Source organism: Kogia breviceps, chromosome 15 (assembly GCF_026419965.1).
Source record: "Kogia breviceps isolate mKogBre1 chromosome 15, mKogBre1 haplotype 1, whole genome shotgun sequence".
Taxonomy (NCBI): Eukaryota; Metazoa; Chordata; class Mammalia; order Artiodactyla; family Physeteridae; genus Kogia; species Kogia breviceps.
This window is the reverse complement of record NC_081324.1, coordinates 58715166-58732516: the sequence shown is the minus strand read 5'-3', so window position 1 is coordinate 58732516 and position 17351 is coordinate 58715166. Positions and strand designations below refer to the sequence as shown.

Sequence of the window (17351 nt, the reverse complement as noted above, 5' to 3'; positions counted from 1 at the left end):
GGGGGACAGGGGCGCCGGTCAGTAGGCCCGGGGTCCCATCCTCGGGGCGAGGCCGGGGCCCCTGGGGCGCGGGCTGGAGGAGCGGCCGGCCCGGCGGCGGCGGCGGCGGCGCGGGGTCCCGGCCTCGGGCTCGGCTGCAAGGCCGCGCTGGGGCGGGAAGGGTCAACAGGGCAAATACTTTCTCGTATCCATCCGCCCCGGCGAACTTCGGCAGATCTCCCCCCCCAGCCCCTCCATCCCACTTTCTCCGCCCGCCCCCCAGCTCCGAGCCCGCAGCTGCAGCGGGTCGACGCCCACGCCACCCCCGAGCGGTCCCAGCTGACCGAGCGCGGGGGTCTCGGGGGGGAGGGGCCTTGGGGGGAGGGAGTCTCTGTGGGGAGGGGTCTCCGGAGAGAGGGAGGAAAGTTCTCGAGGCGGGGGGGAGGTCTCCGGGGGGAGGAGCGTCCATGGGGAGGGCTCTCGGAGTGGGCGGGAGGTCTTCTTGGGGAGGGGTCTCCGGGCGGGGGGAGGAGGTCTCCAAGGGGAGGGGTCTCTGGCGAAGGCCTGTGGGGCGGGGCCGGGCACGGCGGGGGTCGGCGGGGGTGTGTCCGAGAGGCCGGCGGGTAGCGCAGACTCGCGCTCCGCCGAGTCCCAGCGTGTGGTCGACGCTTTCTACGCGGAGCCACCCGAGCGGCAGACACGAGATGCGTGGCGGCGGCGCGGGGCTGGCCCTCCTGGCCTCGCTGCTCTGGGTCGCCGCGCAGGGCCAGCAGAGAGGTGAGCCCGGGTCGCGTCCCGGTCCGCTGGCGGGCGGGAGGCTACGAGACAAAGCCCCACACCTGGCCGCGCCTGAGGTCGGTGCGCGCATCCGCGTTCACCCTCGACCCGTGATTAGACACGTGGGCCTCCTGCGCGGCCCCTTGGAAAGGTCTCCGGCTGGTGGGGGGAGAGGGCTGGGGGAGCACCCCTGACGGACGCAGCCCCCTCTTCCGCGCCTCGGGCTTCCCCTCCTCGGGCTCTGGGTCCCCGGGTCTCGCTTGGCGACCCGGGAGCCCCTATGGAGAGCCGCGCTGGCCCGGCTCTCGGTCGGGGCTGCGGCGGGTGGGCGGAGAATGAATGGGAAAGGCGCCCACAGAGTCCCCGCCACCGACCGGCGGCGGAAAGCTGGTGGTCCGCGGCCCGGAAAGGGGGCGGTCCCCTGGCCACTCGGGGCGGGCCGGCGCGCGGGGAGTGAGCGGGGAGGAGCGGACGTGGGAACGGCCACGGGCGGCGTGCAGGGCTCTGACGCGCCTCCCGGCCGCGCTGGGTGCAGGCCCCGCAGTGGCCGAACCGGCCGTTTCCTCACAGCATAGACGGTGGTCACTTCGGGGTGAGGGAGCGGGAGCGAAGGGGGACTTGGACGCTGGCTGGCTGCGCGGACACGCTGACTCGCGGGGCAACGTTGGCGAAGAACAGAAACCCGACGCGAACTTTCAAAGCTTCTGTCAATGCCCCAGAGAAAGGGAACCACCCCCCACCCTCTGGTTTCTGTGGACAACCCCGTGCCCGCTCTCCCCAGAGGCTAAGTCTTCCTGGCGCCGGCTGTTGACTAGGCGGTCACAAATATTTGTTGAAAACGTCTTAATTTATGCAATACGTGACCGCGGGCATGCTCCCACAAATACACGTGCCATTAAAAACGGAGGAAAGTACAGGTCAAAAGTAGGTAGGCGGTGTATATATGCCAATACACTACTATGTATAAAACAGATAACTAATGAGAACCGACTGTGTAAGCACAGGGAACTCTACTCAAGGCTCCAGGGAACTCTACTCAAGGCTCTGGTGACTTAAAAGGGAAGGAAATCCAAAAAGGGGATATATGTATACGTATAGCTGATTTACTTTGCTGTGCAGTAGAAACTAACACAACATTGTAAAGCAACTAAACTCAAAAAAAAAAAAAAAAAAAGTAGGCAGGCAGAACGCGCAATACCCCGTGGGAAAGATGGGTGTTTGGCATCGTGCTGAGCTGTGAACTCTGCAGCCCGTCCCATTCATTGGCGCATTCGTGGTGGAAGCGCTGGACCGGAGCGAGCGACACGCTTTGAATGGCTGCGCGTCCGCTCTGCGCGAGGCGGGGGCTGGGATGCAGGGAATTTACATAGTTATCCCGGGAAGAAAGGGGCCGGCCTTGCGGGAGAGCGGGCTTGGACTCTTCGAGCTGAACGCTTTTCTCTCGGGCTGCTGACAGTGAAAAGCCTGGTTTCCCACAGGGTGGAGGGAGAGCAGCTGGACTCAGCTTCCTTGTTCTAAGAAATTGAAAGTCCTGGACTGGGGAGATGCCCTGAGTGTTTTCCGCGCCCCTCTGGGCTCAGCACTTGGCCTGGGAGGCTGTGAATGGTGTTTGGAGAAAGTGGGACCGCGTGGGGCTTTCCTGCTTTAAGATGCTGCGGAAAACCACCCACTGCGTGGGAGCCTTTGAATCTTTCACACTACCTTCCAGATTTTCAGTCCTCACCCCACAACCACCACCCTTCCTAACAGGCACCTTTAAGGGAGTTTTGACTTTTAAAAATATAAGTTGGGACCCCATGTATATAGCATGAATGACTAGTGAAATGGTGTAATCTGGTCATAATATAATAATAAAATCTGACTAGCATCATCAGTGAGTTAGTTATCTGGTGCTTATATTTTTTAAAACAATCATCCTATAGCATTCAGATTATTAGGAATTCTCTCATTTCACAGCCTCTCTGGATTACTTTACATCTCATGGTATGTGACCCAATAGCTCAGTTCCTTTAAGATGTAACCTGTGTAAAGTGAGCTATTCCTAAGTATAAAATACTAGGTGGTATATTTCTAACAATAATGTTGTGTTACGTCCACAGCTGGCAATTACATGGATTATAGTTGCTTCACAGGTCAGCTCAGCAACTCTTGTTTTGAACTGGTTTTGTTTTTGTTTTTTCTTAGTGAAAATAGACAATTCCAAGGATAGAGGAAAAAAATCTATTCTATGACTAGAGGAAATTTACTTCATTCTCATAAATGATGTAGCATGCAAATTTAGCGTGTATGTGCTCTCCAGTGAAGTGTGTGCCTGAATGGCTTTCAAAGGTGCATTTTTCTTTCCTGTAGCTGTATTCCCCAAGTAAGGGCCCAGAAAAAATACTGATTTTAGCAGTTGGAAGCAAGGATTGTATAATAAAAACATCGCTGCCCACTTCCTACGTGTCCCAGACTTTGGCCCATTCCTTTTTTCTCTTCCACTTTTCCAGACATTAGTATAATTAGTATAAAGCCTACATCTGTAGTTAATATAGCACGATTGAGAATTCAAATGCAACTAGGATATGAAATAAACACATGCTGTTCCATAGTGTCTCGTGCCACTCTTAGAATCGCGAGTATTGTAAAATGTTTATATGACCACTTATTTCAAGGTAATCTTCCTTGAGACACCCTACAATTTTAGAATAATTCATTCATAAGTTTCTACAGATATTCATTATCTTCTACAGTAGGTTTTTATGGAGAAAGGACAAGATATGCCTTTAAGCTTCAGGTGTTTTACATTTTGGCTTTACAAGCTGTGGGAAATTGGGCAAGTTACTTAACCTTTCTGTGCTTTGGTTTCACCATCTGTAAATGGGAGTAGTAATGGTGCCTCCCTGGAGAGGCTGTTCATGATGAAATGAAAGAATGCAAGATAAGTTCTTAGAACTTATCTTGTGCCTAACCCAGGATCAGCCCTCAATAAACATTATCTAAGCATCATTATTACTATTTTGCACAGAACTATTGGGAGGCCCTCTTGCCAGCTATATTCTCTGGAATTTGGAGTCTGGGTTTGGAATCAAGTAGTCTTGGGCTCAAATGCCAGACCTGTCACTTAGATGAGCCGTGATGTTGGTTAAGTTTCTCAGCATCTCTGGATCTGTGAAATGCAGAGAACTGATGTGATTCAGTAACACAGGGAGAAAATTGGCCAGCGTTGGGCATGTCAGCATCATAGGCACGCAGTCCATGGTGATGGTCTAACTGTCCCACCTGCGGTGCGTCCTCACCATCCTGGACCCACATTCATTTGGGCGTTAAGACGTGTTGGTTTTACCTCTTGAAAATCTGTACAATCCATCTCCCATTTTTGTCCCCACTGCTGACTAGGCTCAGGAAGTGTTTGTCTTTCCCACGAAATAGTGTGACGATTCTCTCATTGGGCCTCCCTCTCCCTCTCCTCTCCATCTTCAGCACCACCATCACCGTGATTTTTCTAGAAGCACCACCCTATAGGCTTGGACTAATGCTTCTCAAACTCCTGACTTCGTAACACGGACACACAAAATGACATTGGAGAATCGCATGGGGCTAAACGAGGAGGCTGGGACCCAGCTGGCCTGCTGGCCCAGAGCTCAGGGTGTTACCTGGGGACAAACGTGCCCCCGTTCATAGCTGACCAGTGATTCCGGGCACATGGGCTATTCAGTGCTGGACAAGCCTCTCATTTGCGGTCTAAAACCCCCAGAAACCTTCCCGGTACCGTCATTGCTGAAGTATTTATGATGTGCCCTTCCCTGGACTCCTGGTGCTCTGGTCCCTTAGCACTATTGTTGTCCTTATCCTGGTGGCCTAAGCAAGTGGCTCACTGATCTGTCTCACCCACTGGCCTGGGCTTCCTGAGGGCAGGGGCTGCTTTATTCCCAACTGGATGTCCATCACTGTGCAATGTTCCTGGTGGTTAATAACCACCTGTCTTGGTTGAGCGACATTGAGATTAATATCTTTATTCACGAATCAAGTAACTTTAAAAACTATTTTTGAATAGGTAATCCATGCCCATGGTACAAAGTTCAAAAGATACCAAAGGGTATATAGAAAAGGTTAAGTCACCTACTTCTGAGGCAACTACGATTTTTAGTTTCTTGAGTATCTTTCCTTAGATGTTTCTTCATGTAACTCTTAAAAACAAGCTACTTCCTAAAACCTGCTTCTTCCCTAGCACTTCCTAATAGTATAAGAAAGATACTAGTTATTTCCTGATAAAACAGGAAACACTCTTCCTATCTCCAGTGCCCTTCCTTCATACTATTTCGTTAATATCCCTGCTGCCGGATGTTAAATGCATCACTTAATCAATGTCTACATTTACCGACTTAACACTTTCCAACTTGTCCCTTTCAACGTGGCCTTTGACAGATGGTATTAGAGCCTTGTTTCCTAGATCTTTTGGAATTTAAAAACTAGCTCATTGATTGCTTTCATGACCCTGTACTCCTTCTGAAAGTATTGCTTACTGTAGCATTAATAAGCTATTCCTGAAGCTGTAAATAATTTTTAAAAAATATTTAGACGATTTATGATGTAGAGAGGTTAAGTTTAAGAATAACTCTATCATGGGGCTTCCCTGGTGGCACAGTGGTTGAGGGTCTGCCTGCCGATGCAGGGGGAGCGGGTTCGTGCCCCAGTCCGGGAAGATCCCGCGTGCCGTGGAGCGGCTGGGCCCATGGGCTGTGGCAGCTGGGCCTGCACGTCTGGAGCCTGTGCTCTGCAATGGGAGAGGCCACAACAGTGAGAGGCCCGCGTACCGCAAAAAAACCCCACAAAAAACACAAGAATAACTCTATCAGAAGTTAAGGATAGTGTGTTATTTTTCCAAAAAGTATGATTTATTACTGGAACGACAATGGCAGACACAGAAAAACTTAAATTTTAAAAATAATTCCTGATGAATAAAGTTAAGCCTGTACCTTGAATACAAAGTTAAGTGGAGATAACCAGAGAGAGCTCTTGCTCTGAGACCTTAGCTGAACCTGTTACTGATATTCCTCAGAAATGTTTGGATGAACAAGATAAACTATAGTCTCCTAAGAAGGATGTATGTAGCTTATTTACATGCTTGCAAATAATTATTTTACTTGTTTTATTTCTGAAATCCTAGCGTGTATCCATGGACAATTGAGTAAATAAATGCATTTCAAAATTAATGAGGAGAAAAAACTCCTTTATAGAGGTAATTTAGTTAAGTTCGTGAACTTGGATTCTGTTGGGACATGCCTGCCAGGGAGCTATTTCAATGTAAAATGCCGCACTCCAGCTGGGTTCATTGCATCTTCATGTCCTTTGTACTGAGGTGACAGCGCTCAGAGTAACCATTTCACGGCACAGATGCTGCCACCAGCGTCTTTGTTTTCTCAAGGCTGGATCGGGAGAGCTTTCTTTGGGGTGACTTGTTCCCAGTGATTTTGTGTCTTGCTTAGGGGCAGGAGACAGACAATGGAAACACTGAGATTCCACACCAGCGTGGTGGATAACATTCTTGCCTAGGTAAGCGTTTACCTCAGAGGTTAATCCAGAAACGATGCTGTGGAAGCACATCAGATCCTGATTTCAGCATGTGTGTGCATTTTTTCCCTTTTTTGATTCAACCATTTGAAGTCTGAATCTCTTCATTCCTGAACTTATCTTTGAAGTCGGATCTGCTGGCCCAGCAGGCAGTATGACTCCAGTTCTTGTGCCAGAGAACCTCCTGCCTTGCTGATGGGAATGTCAGATTTAGCTCCATGAGTATTTATGGAAAGTGCCATCTTTTCCCATTCCCTGAAGGATTTCCTGCATTTTGTTTCATTGCTCCATAATTTCCTGCCAGAACCTCAGGAAACTCTTTACAACAATATAAAAGATGCTTAAGTTTAGCAGATCATTTTTAGTTAAGAGGGGACATTCAGAAAGGAGAAAAACCGTACCTCACGATGCTGATTATTGTACACCCCACTTTTAAATGTCTTCCAACCTCTTTGTAATGGCAGGATTTTACTCACTAAAAGTGATTACCTTGTTATCTCAGGCCCAGCACAGGAATTCTTTCCTGCTCCAATGACTTCTTTCCCTGTTTCTCCCAGTTTATGGCATTCTTTTGGTCGCCTTGGTTTCATCTTCCTTTTCTTTCTTTTCTTTTTTTGTATTCCCCCTATCTAAATCATCCCTCTGCATTTTTATTTCTTCCTTTAAAAAGGTCCCTGATTTTTTTTTTTTTTTTTTTGCCTTTGTTCCTCTTCATTACACTGCAGATGATCACTGTCTGTCCAGATGGCTATAACCAGCCACTTGGAATAAGTCTCTGATGGCAGCATCCGCTCACCTGATCTAGTCCCACATGGTGGTGAAGCTGGTGCTCCTTAACCACTGTCTTCATAATGCACCCCCTGGCTTCACCCGCTGGCCACAGCCGTCCGTCATCCCCCCAGAGTCACAAAGTCTTGTATTGACTTTGGGCTGTGAGATTTGTTCCCTTGACTCCCTCACCTGAGTGGTATCCCCACTCTCTACCTGAAGCCTCACCCGATCCCCCATGGCCAGTTGGCCCCCGCCCCAGGGCAGACTTGTTTTTATGGACTCTATGGCTGTTTTTGAACTTGCATTGTGTTTTGTGATCAGTCAGGGTTCCCATCCAGCCAGAGTTGCCATCTGGTCCTCTTGTGGAGGGCTTGCCCAGAATGCCATCAATCAAGGTCAAAAAGAGGGGACATTTTTCTTTCAAAGAGCAAAACCTCAGCTCCCCGCATTTCTTTCCACACACAGATAACTTGGGGGCACAGGTTCTAGTGCTGAGACCTGAGCCCTAGGCAGTGAGAGGGCAGTAACGCCAACAAACTGCCCCCCAGCCCCCCGCAGAGGCAACGGGGTTGCCTTAACAATGATGAAACCCTTAACCGGCCCCTGGATTGCAAACCCAGCCCTGAGCCCGGCTCCTGTCGGGGCAGGAGGTCCTCCAGCTTCCTAGATTTCGTACCACTGGAGGGAATTAGGATTCCACAGGTCTGAGTAGGATCTAGAATCTGTTTCAGGAAACCTTATTCCTATCTGGATACCAGAGGCGGAAGGAATTTTCCACCCGGCCTTCAAGCTGAGCCTGTTGGGTTTCTAGTTTAAATAGTTGTTTCCAGAGCTATCTTTGCCACGTGGTGTACTTTCTGTCCCTGTTGCTCTGTCCTGTGGTGGGCTAACACTCTTTCCCCATCCTCAAAATTCTCACTGTCCATCCTTCAGCCCCTTCCTTCTGACTCTCCAGTTCAGGCATTTCTGTCTGGTTTTGTACGTGATCTAGTTTTCCCACCTCTTTACAACTCTGCCCTGGCTTCATGGCTGCACTTTTGTTCATTCTAGAAGTTTGGGGTGGGGAGAGTTTGAGATATTCATGAACGTTGTGAAATGTCTTTGGGAGAGCCCACTGCTCTTGTAAGGGAGTTGGCATTTTAAATCCTCGATACCTTCTTGGGGTAGGGAATAATGTTTTCTTGTGGGATCGTTTTCATTTCTAGTCAGCGTTTCTAGATTTTTCCCCGTGTTTGCTCATTCACTTACTTGCTCAGTTTCACGCACCGAGCATGTAGTGGACCCTTGACCTTCCAGGCCCCAAGTTGGGGTGTGTCCTGAGGTCCTGGTTCTCAGCCGCTTTCCTTATTATGATTCCACTATGGACATTCTTGCTGGAATTGTTTTTGAGGAGGTCCAAGTGCATAGCTAGAAAGACATGTTCTCCATGAGAAATCATGGTTGAGGGGATTCAAGTAGCACAGGTGGAAGTTAGCATCTATATTTTGCTTTTGCTCCCAGTCACATAGGGTTGCAGCAAGCAGGCCCTGTGGGGGGAGGGCAGGGCAGAGGGGAGGGGCAGCGAGTGCCCTGCCTTAGCCTCCTCACCAAACCCCCTGCTGGGTGACATCTACTCCTCCAGACTTCCTTTGTCTCAGGGGGCCTCACAGCTCACCTGCTTGGCCAGCTCTTTGAGTGTGGAGAGCAGGTACAGTTAATTCAGAAATTCTCTGTCTGGGCTGCACGTTAGATTTCAATCACATGAATGCCCGGGGACTACAATTTATATGGTCTGGCGTGGGGCCTGGTCATTTGCATGTTAGAAGGTTTTTTCAGTTTTTGGCTTATGACTTCCCTTTAAGCTCCAACAGCAAAATAAGAGCTTTTTTACCTTCTACATCCCTAACACATACCACACCCCACACCACACACACCACACACAACAGACACACCAGACACACCACACATACACCACACACACAACAGGCACACACCGCACACACCACACACACCGCAGACACACCACAAACACAGACACACCACACACACCACAGACACACACCACACACACACCAGACACACCACACACACCACAGACACACCACAAACACCACAGACACACCACACGCACACCACACACACCCACAACCCACCTACACTGACCTGCAGGCCAACGCCCACCTAAAGGCTTAACGGTACTGGAGGGTGCTGTATTTGACTAACTCCAGACTGATGGAGCCGGAATCTGGACCCGGCCCATGTGCTGGGTTGAGGCAGGTTCTGCAGGAATGGATAGCCGGGCTGCAGATGCTGGGATGAGTCTAATGTGGCCAATAAAAGTTTCCCCAGGGCCCAGAAAGCCGTTGGCCTCCGAAGCGTCCCAGGAGTTAACGGGCCGTGAAGCTGATGGGGTCATCCCGCCCCTGTGGAATTGTTTCAGTGGCTTCGCACTCTACTGAGCAGGACTTACAAGGACCTCTGGCATCTGGCCCGCTCCAACCTCTCCACAGCTGCTTCTCCCACTGCTTTACCCTCTTTGGGCCGTTCTGACGCATCCGTGGTTCTCATAATGTGACATGTGGTTCACCTGTGACACTGCCTTATTCTGGTCCACCCAGTCATCCAGGTGTGCCTCCTGCTGGTTGCCATAGTGAGCTGTGCACACCTCTGACCAGCACTTCATTTTGTAATGGTTTGTTACCTTGCCTGTCTCTCCTGGAGGGCAGAGATTTTTGTTCTTATTTCTAATACCTACGCAGCATCTGGCATTTAGTGTTGATTCTGTAAATATTGGTTGGATGAATGAATGAAAGTCCCAATTCAGACAAGCACCAGGAGCTGTGAGGGAACCCAGTGGATGGATAGTATTGAGAGGTTCAGACAGACAGGCGGTTGGGATTTGGAAAAGTCTCTAATGAGGAGGCAGAGTGATGATTCCTGGGCAGCGATGGGCTGGGAAAAGACAGATGCCAGCTCGAGAAGGCTGGGAGGCCTTAGCAGGTACCCAGACAGGATGCAGGGATGGGGAACAAGAATGCAGGTAACCAAGCTACGGTAGGAGATAGTCAAACATTCTGGGGACCAAAGCTCACATTCTGAACCAAAACACATGACCAGGGACAACCTAGTAGCAGAAACACTAAATCCAGATACTTTCCCTGCTCGCAGATGGGGTCCAATACAGAGAGAGAAGAGCCACAGAATTTGGAAATCAGGAGGGGCTTGACAGCTTGAAGAGATTATTAACCGTTTTTCCCCCCCATATACCAATTCAGTACAAAGGAGAAAAAAGGATTATGTTTTTGTAATTGAAATAATATTGAATGACGAATAAGTCTTAAAGCCCAGATTATATTTAACAAAATCTTATTTTTAGATTTGGAGCCACTGACTTCTAGGCATCTCAAGCCCACAACTCATTAACTCACATATTCAGTAAGTATTTGTTGAGTTTCTAGAGTTCTGCACACTGGTCCTTGAACCCCTAGAGCTGTAGTCAAGCAGGCACAAGAAGTGCCCAAGGAATCCTAGGCTACGTGTGTCCATCTGTTCAAATTTGGAGGGATTTTTGTTTCTGAATGCCTGGACCACCAATATCACTCCACTTATTGCTGTAAAATAGTGTCACTGTAAACAGAGAGAGAAATCTGATTAAACACTGCATTTCTACTGCAGTGTGTTTCCTTTTAGTTTGAAGACTGTGACTATAGAACACTCTATTTTGCCTTGACTTCAGTCTTGTTGGCATTTGTTGACTAGCTCTTGGAGTTACTTTTTTTTTTTTTTTTTTTTTTTTTTTTGGGGTACGCGGGCTTCTCACTGTTGTGGCCTCTCCCGTTGCGGAGCACAGACTCTGGACGCGCAGGCTCAGTGGCCATGGCTCACGGGCCCAGCTGCTCCGTGGCATGTGGGACCTTCCCGGACCGGGGCACGAACCCGTGTCCCCTGCATCGGCAGGCGGACTCTCAACCACTGCGCCACCAGGGAAGCCCTGGAGTTACATTTTTATACAGAGTTTTTGTTTACCTGCCTGCCTTTGGAGGACGTTGTTTTAAGTGGGGAACAGCTGTTCTCCTCCAGGCATTTTGGGCTAAGCCAGCTTGGTCTTCTCAGGAACAGAACAAAGGCATACAGAATTTATGTCACAGATGGATTTCTGTGTGATAAAAATCACTTATTACTGAATGAAAGAATGGCCTATTCTCTTTAGAAATACGAGCATAACATCTAGTGTGCCTTTAATAGCTTCCAACCTTGTTGGTTTAGTTTTAATTATTAAAATTGACTAAGTTAAGATGTGCCTCGTTTTCTGTGGTCAAACATTCCCTGAAAATTTGTGCATAAGACAGTTTTCGGTAAACGAAGTAATTTCAAATTCAATATTCAAATAATTCTGAAATAATATTTGAAGGAATCAGCTAGATTTTCAGTGTATATTTCTGGACCCTCTTTTGTCCTATTGATCCACATGTCTGTCCCTGTGCTAACATCACACTGTCTGGATTCCTTTGGCTTTGTAATAAGTTTTGAACTGGGTGATTTAAGCCATTCCACACTTCACTTTTGCTAAATTGCTTTGATAGTTCTAGGTCCTTTGCATTTCCATTAGTATCAGCTTGTCAATTTCTACAAAAGAGCCAGCTGGGATTTTGATAGGAATTAGATTGAATCTGTAGATCAGTTTGGGGAGAAGTGCTGTCTAATAACATTGAGTCTTCCTGTCTATGAATAAGAAATCTGTCTTCATTCATTTAGATATTATTTAATTTCTCTCAGAAATGTTTCACAGTTTTCAGTGTATTGGTCTTGAATTTCCTTTGTTAAATCTTTTCTTAACTATTTTATTCTTTTTCAATAAAAAAAAGCCTGGGAAGTATGGAGAGCTGATCTGGTCCTTCTTTGATGCCCATGTGCCCAGGATCCCCTGTTAAATGTTTGGCTGGTCTAGCCATCTGTATCTTCCCCTACTAGGATGGCAACCTCAGCTAGCCGAACTACAGGGTTTCCCCATTTGTTTTCTACTGAGTTTACAACTTTGTCAGCATCACGGAGCGTTTGTTTCCACTCTCTGCTCCAAATCAAGTCAGCTGTCCATCTCCAGCACTAAAGCTGCTGGTTTTCAGGGCTCACCCTGCCCTGGGAGCGGGGGTGAGTATGGAGTAGACCCAGGCAGAAAGCTGCTCTCTCTCTCACAGTCTGACCTGAAACCCTAGCAGCCTTTCATAAAGAAAAGCTTCCCAACTTGTTGTTTGTTGGTTACTTTCAGAATCCTGAAATGGTTGTTTTCGAAAATTTTGTTTAGTATTATAACTGTTTTTGTCAATCTCTTCACTTACCATAGCCAGAAGTCCCACTAAAATATTTTAATTTATATAAATATCTTAACTACCATAAAATTCTCTTTATGAGATTCTATTTCTGTTGTTTGTGATTCCATTAACAATCCACTAATTTTACTAATAGCGCATTTTAAATATTTTCCTCGCTAATTAGCAAAGTATTGGTGTTGATGGAGACAGAGAACATTATGGTGAGTGCCTCGACCCTGGACAGTCTTCCTTATTGGAATATGCCCTGACCACCCCAAGAGACGCATCATTGATTTTAATACCAGCTGCAAATGGGTAGTTTAACCTAAGTAACACACACACACACACACACACACAATATCACATGCACCAAGTCACTGTCTTTATATTGAAGTTTCTTAAAGTTAATTTCAGATACTAGTTACCGTTTATGTTTAGAGGATGTTCATCTTGAGTCAATCAGTTTAGATCCTTGGTTTCAAGACACTTAAGTCGGGGAGGCCTCTGGAAATTGCAACCCCCAGGAGGGAACAATTGCTGCACTCACAGAAGTTCTGGACTGGCCAGTGGGGAACCAATCTCAGAGGTTGAAAGAAGGGCTGACATCCTCCTGTAAACAAATTAGCCTCCTAACCATGCCAGCTTGTCCAGTGTAAAGGGCAGAGGATCGGAGAGTCAGCATGGGGAGGTCTGTGCTGAGGTGCTGACCCGAGGGGGAGGGGCAAGTATGGAAAGTGCCACTTAGGACTACAACAGAGAACTCACCGTCCATAGTCCATTGGTTGAAGATGTGCACTTTGCTCAAAGTGGGGGACCTATATGTGAATCCTACTGCAGTGTGCAGGAAAGACAGGCTATTTGGTTTTTACTGGTTTGTTTGAAAAGAAAATGTATTAAAGAAGATGTATATGAAACGAGGACCTACTATATAGCACAGGGAACTATATTTAATATCTTAAAATAACCTATAATGGAAAATAATCTAAAAAAGAATACACACACACATATATAAAACTGAATCACTTTGCTGTATGCCTGAAACATTGTAAATCAACTATACTTCAATTTAAAAAATAAAAAGAGAAGTTGTAAAAAAAAAAAAAAAAAAGAGAGAAGTTGTATATAAATGTGGCCTGTTTGAGAGTCACCTATTCATGCGGTCTAGGCTGGGTTCTGATTCACTACTAATGTGTGGAAATAGACTAAATTTTCCCTATTATCATAATGAAAATATAGGGAAAAATTCAGAAAATGAAAGCAAAGTAATATTAGAAATCTTAATTTAATATGATGGGGGAGGAGGGCTCAAGGGCACTGCTGTGTCCTTAACCTTCCCCAAGTCTCTCCAGCTGTTTTCCTCGCTAGGATGGGGAGACAGCCCCACCTTCTGAGGATGGCCCTGTTTTTGCTCAGAGGCTCTTTTGAAAATGCTTCCTCTCCTCTGTCACCTAGACCTGGACCATGTCCCGGAAGCTCAAAGGCAAGGTCCCAGGGCAGCCAGGCGATGGATGCCATGCTGTCCCATCTGGCCCACCCCACCCCTGTGTGTAAAGCCCCCTCCAGACCTCTGTGAAAAGACATCAGGTCAGAATACCAGCACCATCAGGACAGGACAGGCTGAAAGGGCTGGGTCTCTGTCAGCAATAGGCAACACAGGTACCTAGCCTTCTTTAAAATTTAATATCATTGAAGCATTTCACCATGTCTTCAATGGCAGCATTTTCAACATGGATGAACCAGCCAGTGGCAGCATCACTCGGGTAGAGCAGGACTGAGGAATCAAAACACTGGTTTGGTTTAATAGATTGTCCCAGTTGATGCTCAGGTGACCTTGTTTGTACGTTACGTCTTTAATTTTGGAGGCCTTGACCTTTTTTCCCTCTTTACAATAAGCCGAAACACTTTGTTTTAACCAAAGTCCCGAATTCCCTCTAACAATAGTTGCCAAAGGTCTCCAAAACATAAATGCAGGACGGGGAATCTGGAGTTCTGGTTAAATAGTGACAGAAAACTCTGGAGGAAGTGTGATCTTACTCATCAGTCTGATGAACTTTGTGCCAGGGCTCTGCTGAACTGGCCAACCCCAGGGAGTTAGAGCTGGAAAAAACCCAAGAGGCCCCATATTCCATCAGCTGAAGTCAAAGCAGCAGCCCCAGGGAGATACTTAGCCAGGAAGCAGCTCAGCCGCAGCCCTGCCCTGCAGAATCAGAATCTGCATTTGTAACAAGATCTCCAGCTGATTGGATAAAAGTTTGAGAAGCTCTGCTCCAACCCTCTCTTTGCCCAGTTGAGCACAGAGTGACTTTCGTAAATCTCGTACATAGTTCAATTGTAAGGATCAAGTCTGTGGATGCCAAGGGTCATTTTCTATTAATTCAACCTTAGGTCATGTTCACTTTTCTCATAGCACCGCTTTCGTGTTGTGTGTCCCTGTCACCAGGAACTAGAGCATCTTTTCCGTCTTCACCCAGATTGCGCTGTGCTTGCAGGTGGGTTTGGGGAAACGTGGAAGGTCCTGCATCTATCCTTGTGAAACTTATGCTGGATTTATTTTAGCCACTGTTGAGATTCCACTCATTCCAGGACCCAGTCAGTGTGTTCACTTCCCATGGGTGTGATGCCTTGTTCTGTTGTGATCCATGTGGGGATTAATCATATCGAACAAGGGAGAGCTGGGCATGTGGGGTGGAAAACCGAAATAGTGTTTGGAAATAGTGTTTGGGGAAAGTATACGCCTCCCGCTTTCCCCCTGAGAATGTGCCTGTATGGGGGATGGGCCTCTTCTGCTTTCCTTGGGATATTGGGTCATGGGGAGAGTCTGGATCACTGGCAGAGACTGCCAGCAAGCTGCTGTGACAGAGGGAAGAACTAGGTGTCTGCAGTATGACAGGGCCAAAAGAAGAGGGGTTTAAACCAGAGAGAAAGAAAGGTCCTTGTTTACAAAAGCTACCATGAGGTCCAGTAAACTGCAGGTGAACTGCACGCTGGGGGTGGAGACCTTGACGAGGACATTTTGAGTGATTTAAAGGAGGAGAATCCCAACTGAAGTTGAGTGAAGAGCCAGCGTGAGGCCAGGAACTGAAGACAGTGATCACGATTCTCATATACATCCTTGACTTAGTAATAGCTCTAAGAAAATAGACAGATTATCACATTAAGTGTATGTATCTAGATAAAGAAGCAGCCTAGTCTCAGAAAAAACAATGGTACTAGAACTCAGAAAGTACAGTGTTATCAGCCCCAGTGAGAATGATACCAAGATAATGTGACTCTGGACTTTTGATTGGGGTGTTTACTCTAGTTGTCAAATGTGTTTGTCTGTTGTTGGTCTCTGAGGTGGAAGATACTGCAAATGCTTTCGTGGTTTGTAAGCTGTCCCTCTCAGTATGTTCTGGAATAAATGGAGCTGTAATCCGGTGGATCCAGCCTCCTTGGGGTCATTGTCCTGGTGTTAGAGGCGGTAATGCATTGGGCGTCTCGAATGCCAAGTGATCCAATCAGAGGTCCATGGATGCTGTGAGGACAGTCCCTGACTGATGCTTTCACAAGGCATATCCAGAACCAACTACATAAATTTAAGAGCTGGTGCAAAATGAAAATGTGGGCCCCCTTGTTTACATTATGAGAAATTTCAAGACAGTGTCAACAGGGCTCTAAACCAAGGGCGACTGCGCACCCATGAAGTGGCCTTGGGTACATCCCTAAAGAGCATGCCAAAACTTTAAAGCATAAGCAAGTAAAATTTATATAATGGAGCACAGAAGTGGCAGAAGAAGGGGGAAGAAATAACTAAGACCTTGAAGCGTTCGTAGAAGAGTTGGTGGTTTTTGGAAGCGTTTAGCTGATTAGAAAATGTTGAATTAATTGATATTTTTAGGTATTTAAGCAAATGATATAAACATTGTAGACATGATAAAAGATATTGATACAAGCAGAATATAACTGCATTTTCATTCAACAGAGCTGTCAATATTCCACCTAAAGGCTGCACTTGCTTTTTGATTTCCCTTTAAGCTGAGTTCTGTCCTGTAAGAATTTAGAGGAGGGAGGAGGGGTCATGGCTTCTCAGGGTAATGGGAATAATATGAAATATCAAAATACTTATGGATGTTGTGCTTTTGCGCTTTGCCATGGTGATTTTGATCCTGTAGAGCTTTTTTTTTTTTGGTACACAGGCCTCTCACTGTTGTGGCCTCTCCCGTTGCGGAGCACAGGCTCCGGACGCGCAGGCTCAGCGGCCATGGCTCATGGGCCCAGCCGCTCCGCGGCATGTGGGATCCTCCCTGACCGGGGCACGAACCCGCGTCCCCTGCATCGGCAGGCGGACTCTCAACCACTGCGCCACCAGGGAAGCCCTCCTGTAGAGCTTTTTAACTGTTGCCCTTAAATTTCAGTTTTGTGGCAACAAAAGAGAAAACCTCTTGATGGATAAATTGTAGTTATGGTCTCTGCGACTAAACTTGGGTATTGAGTCAAAACCCACAGTGTCATCAAATATAAGCATTAAGGAACCTTTGTGGCAGGAGGAGGTGGTCTTGATAAGGTGTTATTTTCTACAGACAGTGTTCAGGCCTAGGTCCTCATAGCTTGTTTATCTTACAGTGAAAACCTCTGTCTTTGTCAAGGACACCTCGAGCCCATCACTATGGAAATGGACTCTGGCAAAACCCTTCCAAGGCCTTTTGCCCACCACACCATCTGGGTTTTCTGAGATTAAATTTCTTTTCATCTTCCCGTGTGAGAAAAAAAGTCAAGGGTGTTAAATGCCAAACTCCCAGGAGCTGGGATTTGACTTCTCCCTCAAGTTCCTGTGGGGTCTTTCTCTCTCTCTCTCTCCCATCTTTTTTAAAAAACTGTGCTGGAAAGGGCCTTGGAATCCCTAGAATATTTTAAAGCTTTTTCTTTTACTAACAGCCATCAGTGATTAAATTGGTTTCATCCAAAAACCAAGTATTTGCTTTTTGGGGGCGTGGGGAGGGGCCA

General features: G+C 47.2%; 1 protein-coding gene across 1 annotated transcript in view; it reads left to right on the top strand.

Moving 5' to 3' along the window:
• The first annotated feature begins 677 nt into the window (after positions 1-677).
• LAMA1 (laminin subunit alpha 1) overlaps positions 678-17351 on the top strand; it is a 153514-nt gene continuing 136840 nt past the window's right edge. The window contains 1 exon segment of the mRNA XM_067014538.1: positions 678-756. Coding sequence (XP_066870639.1) covers positions 684-756 — 73 coding nt within the window. The 5' untranslated portion in view covers positions 678-683.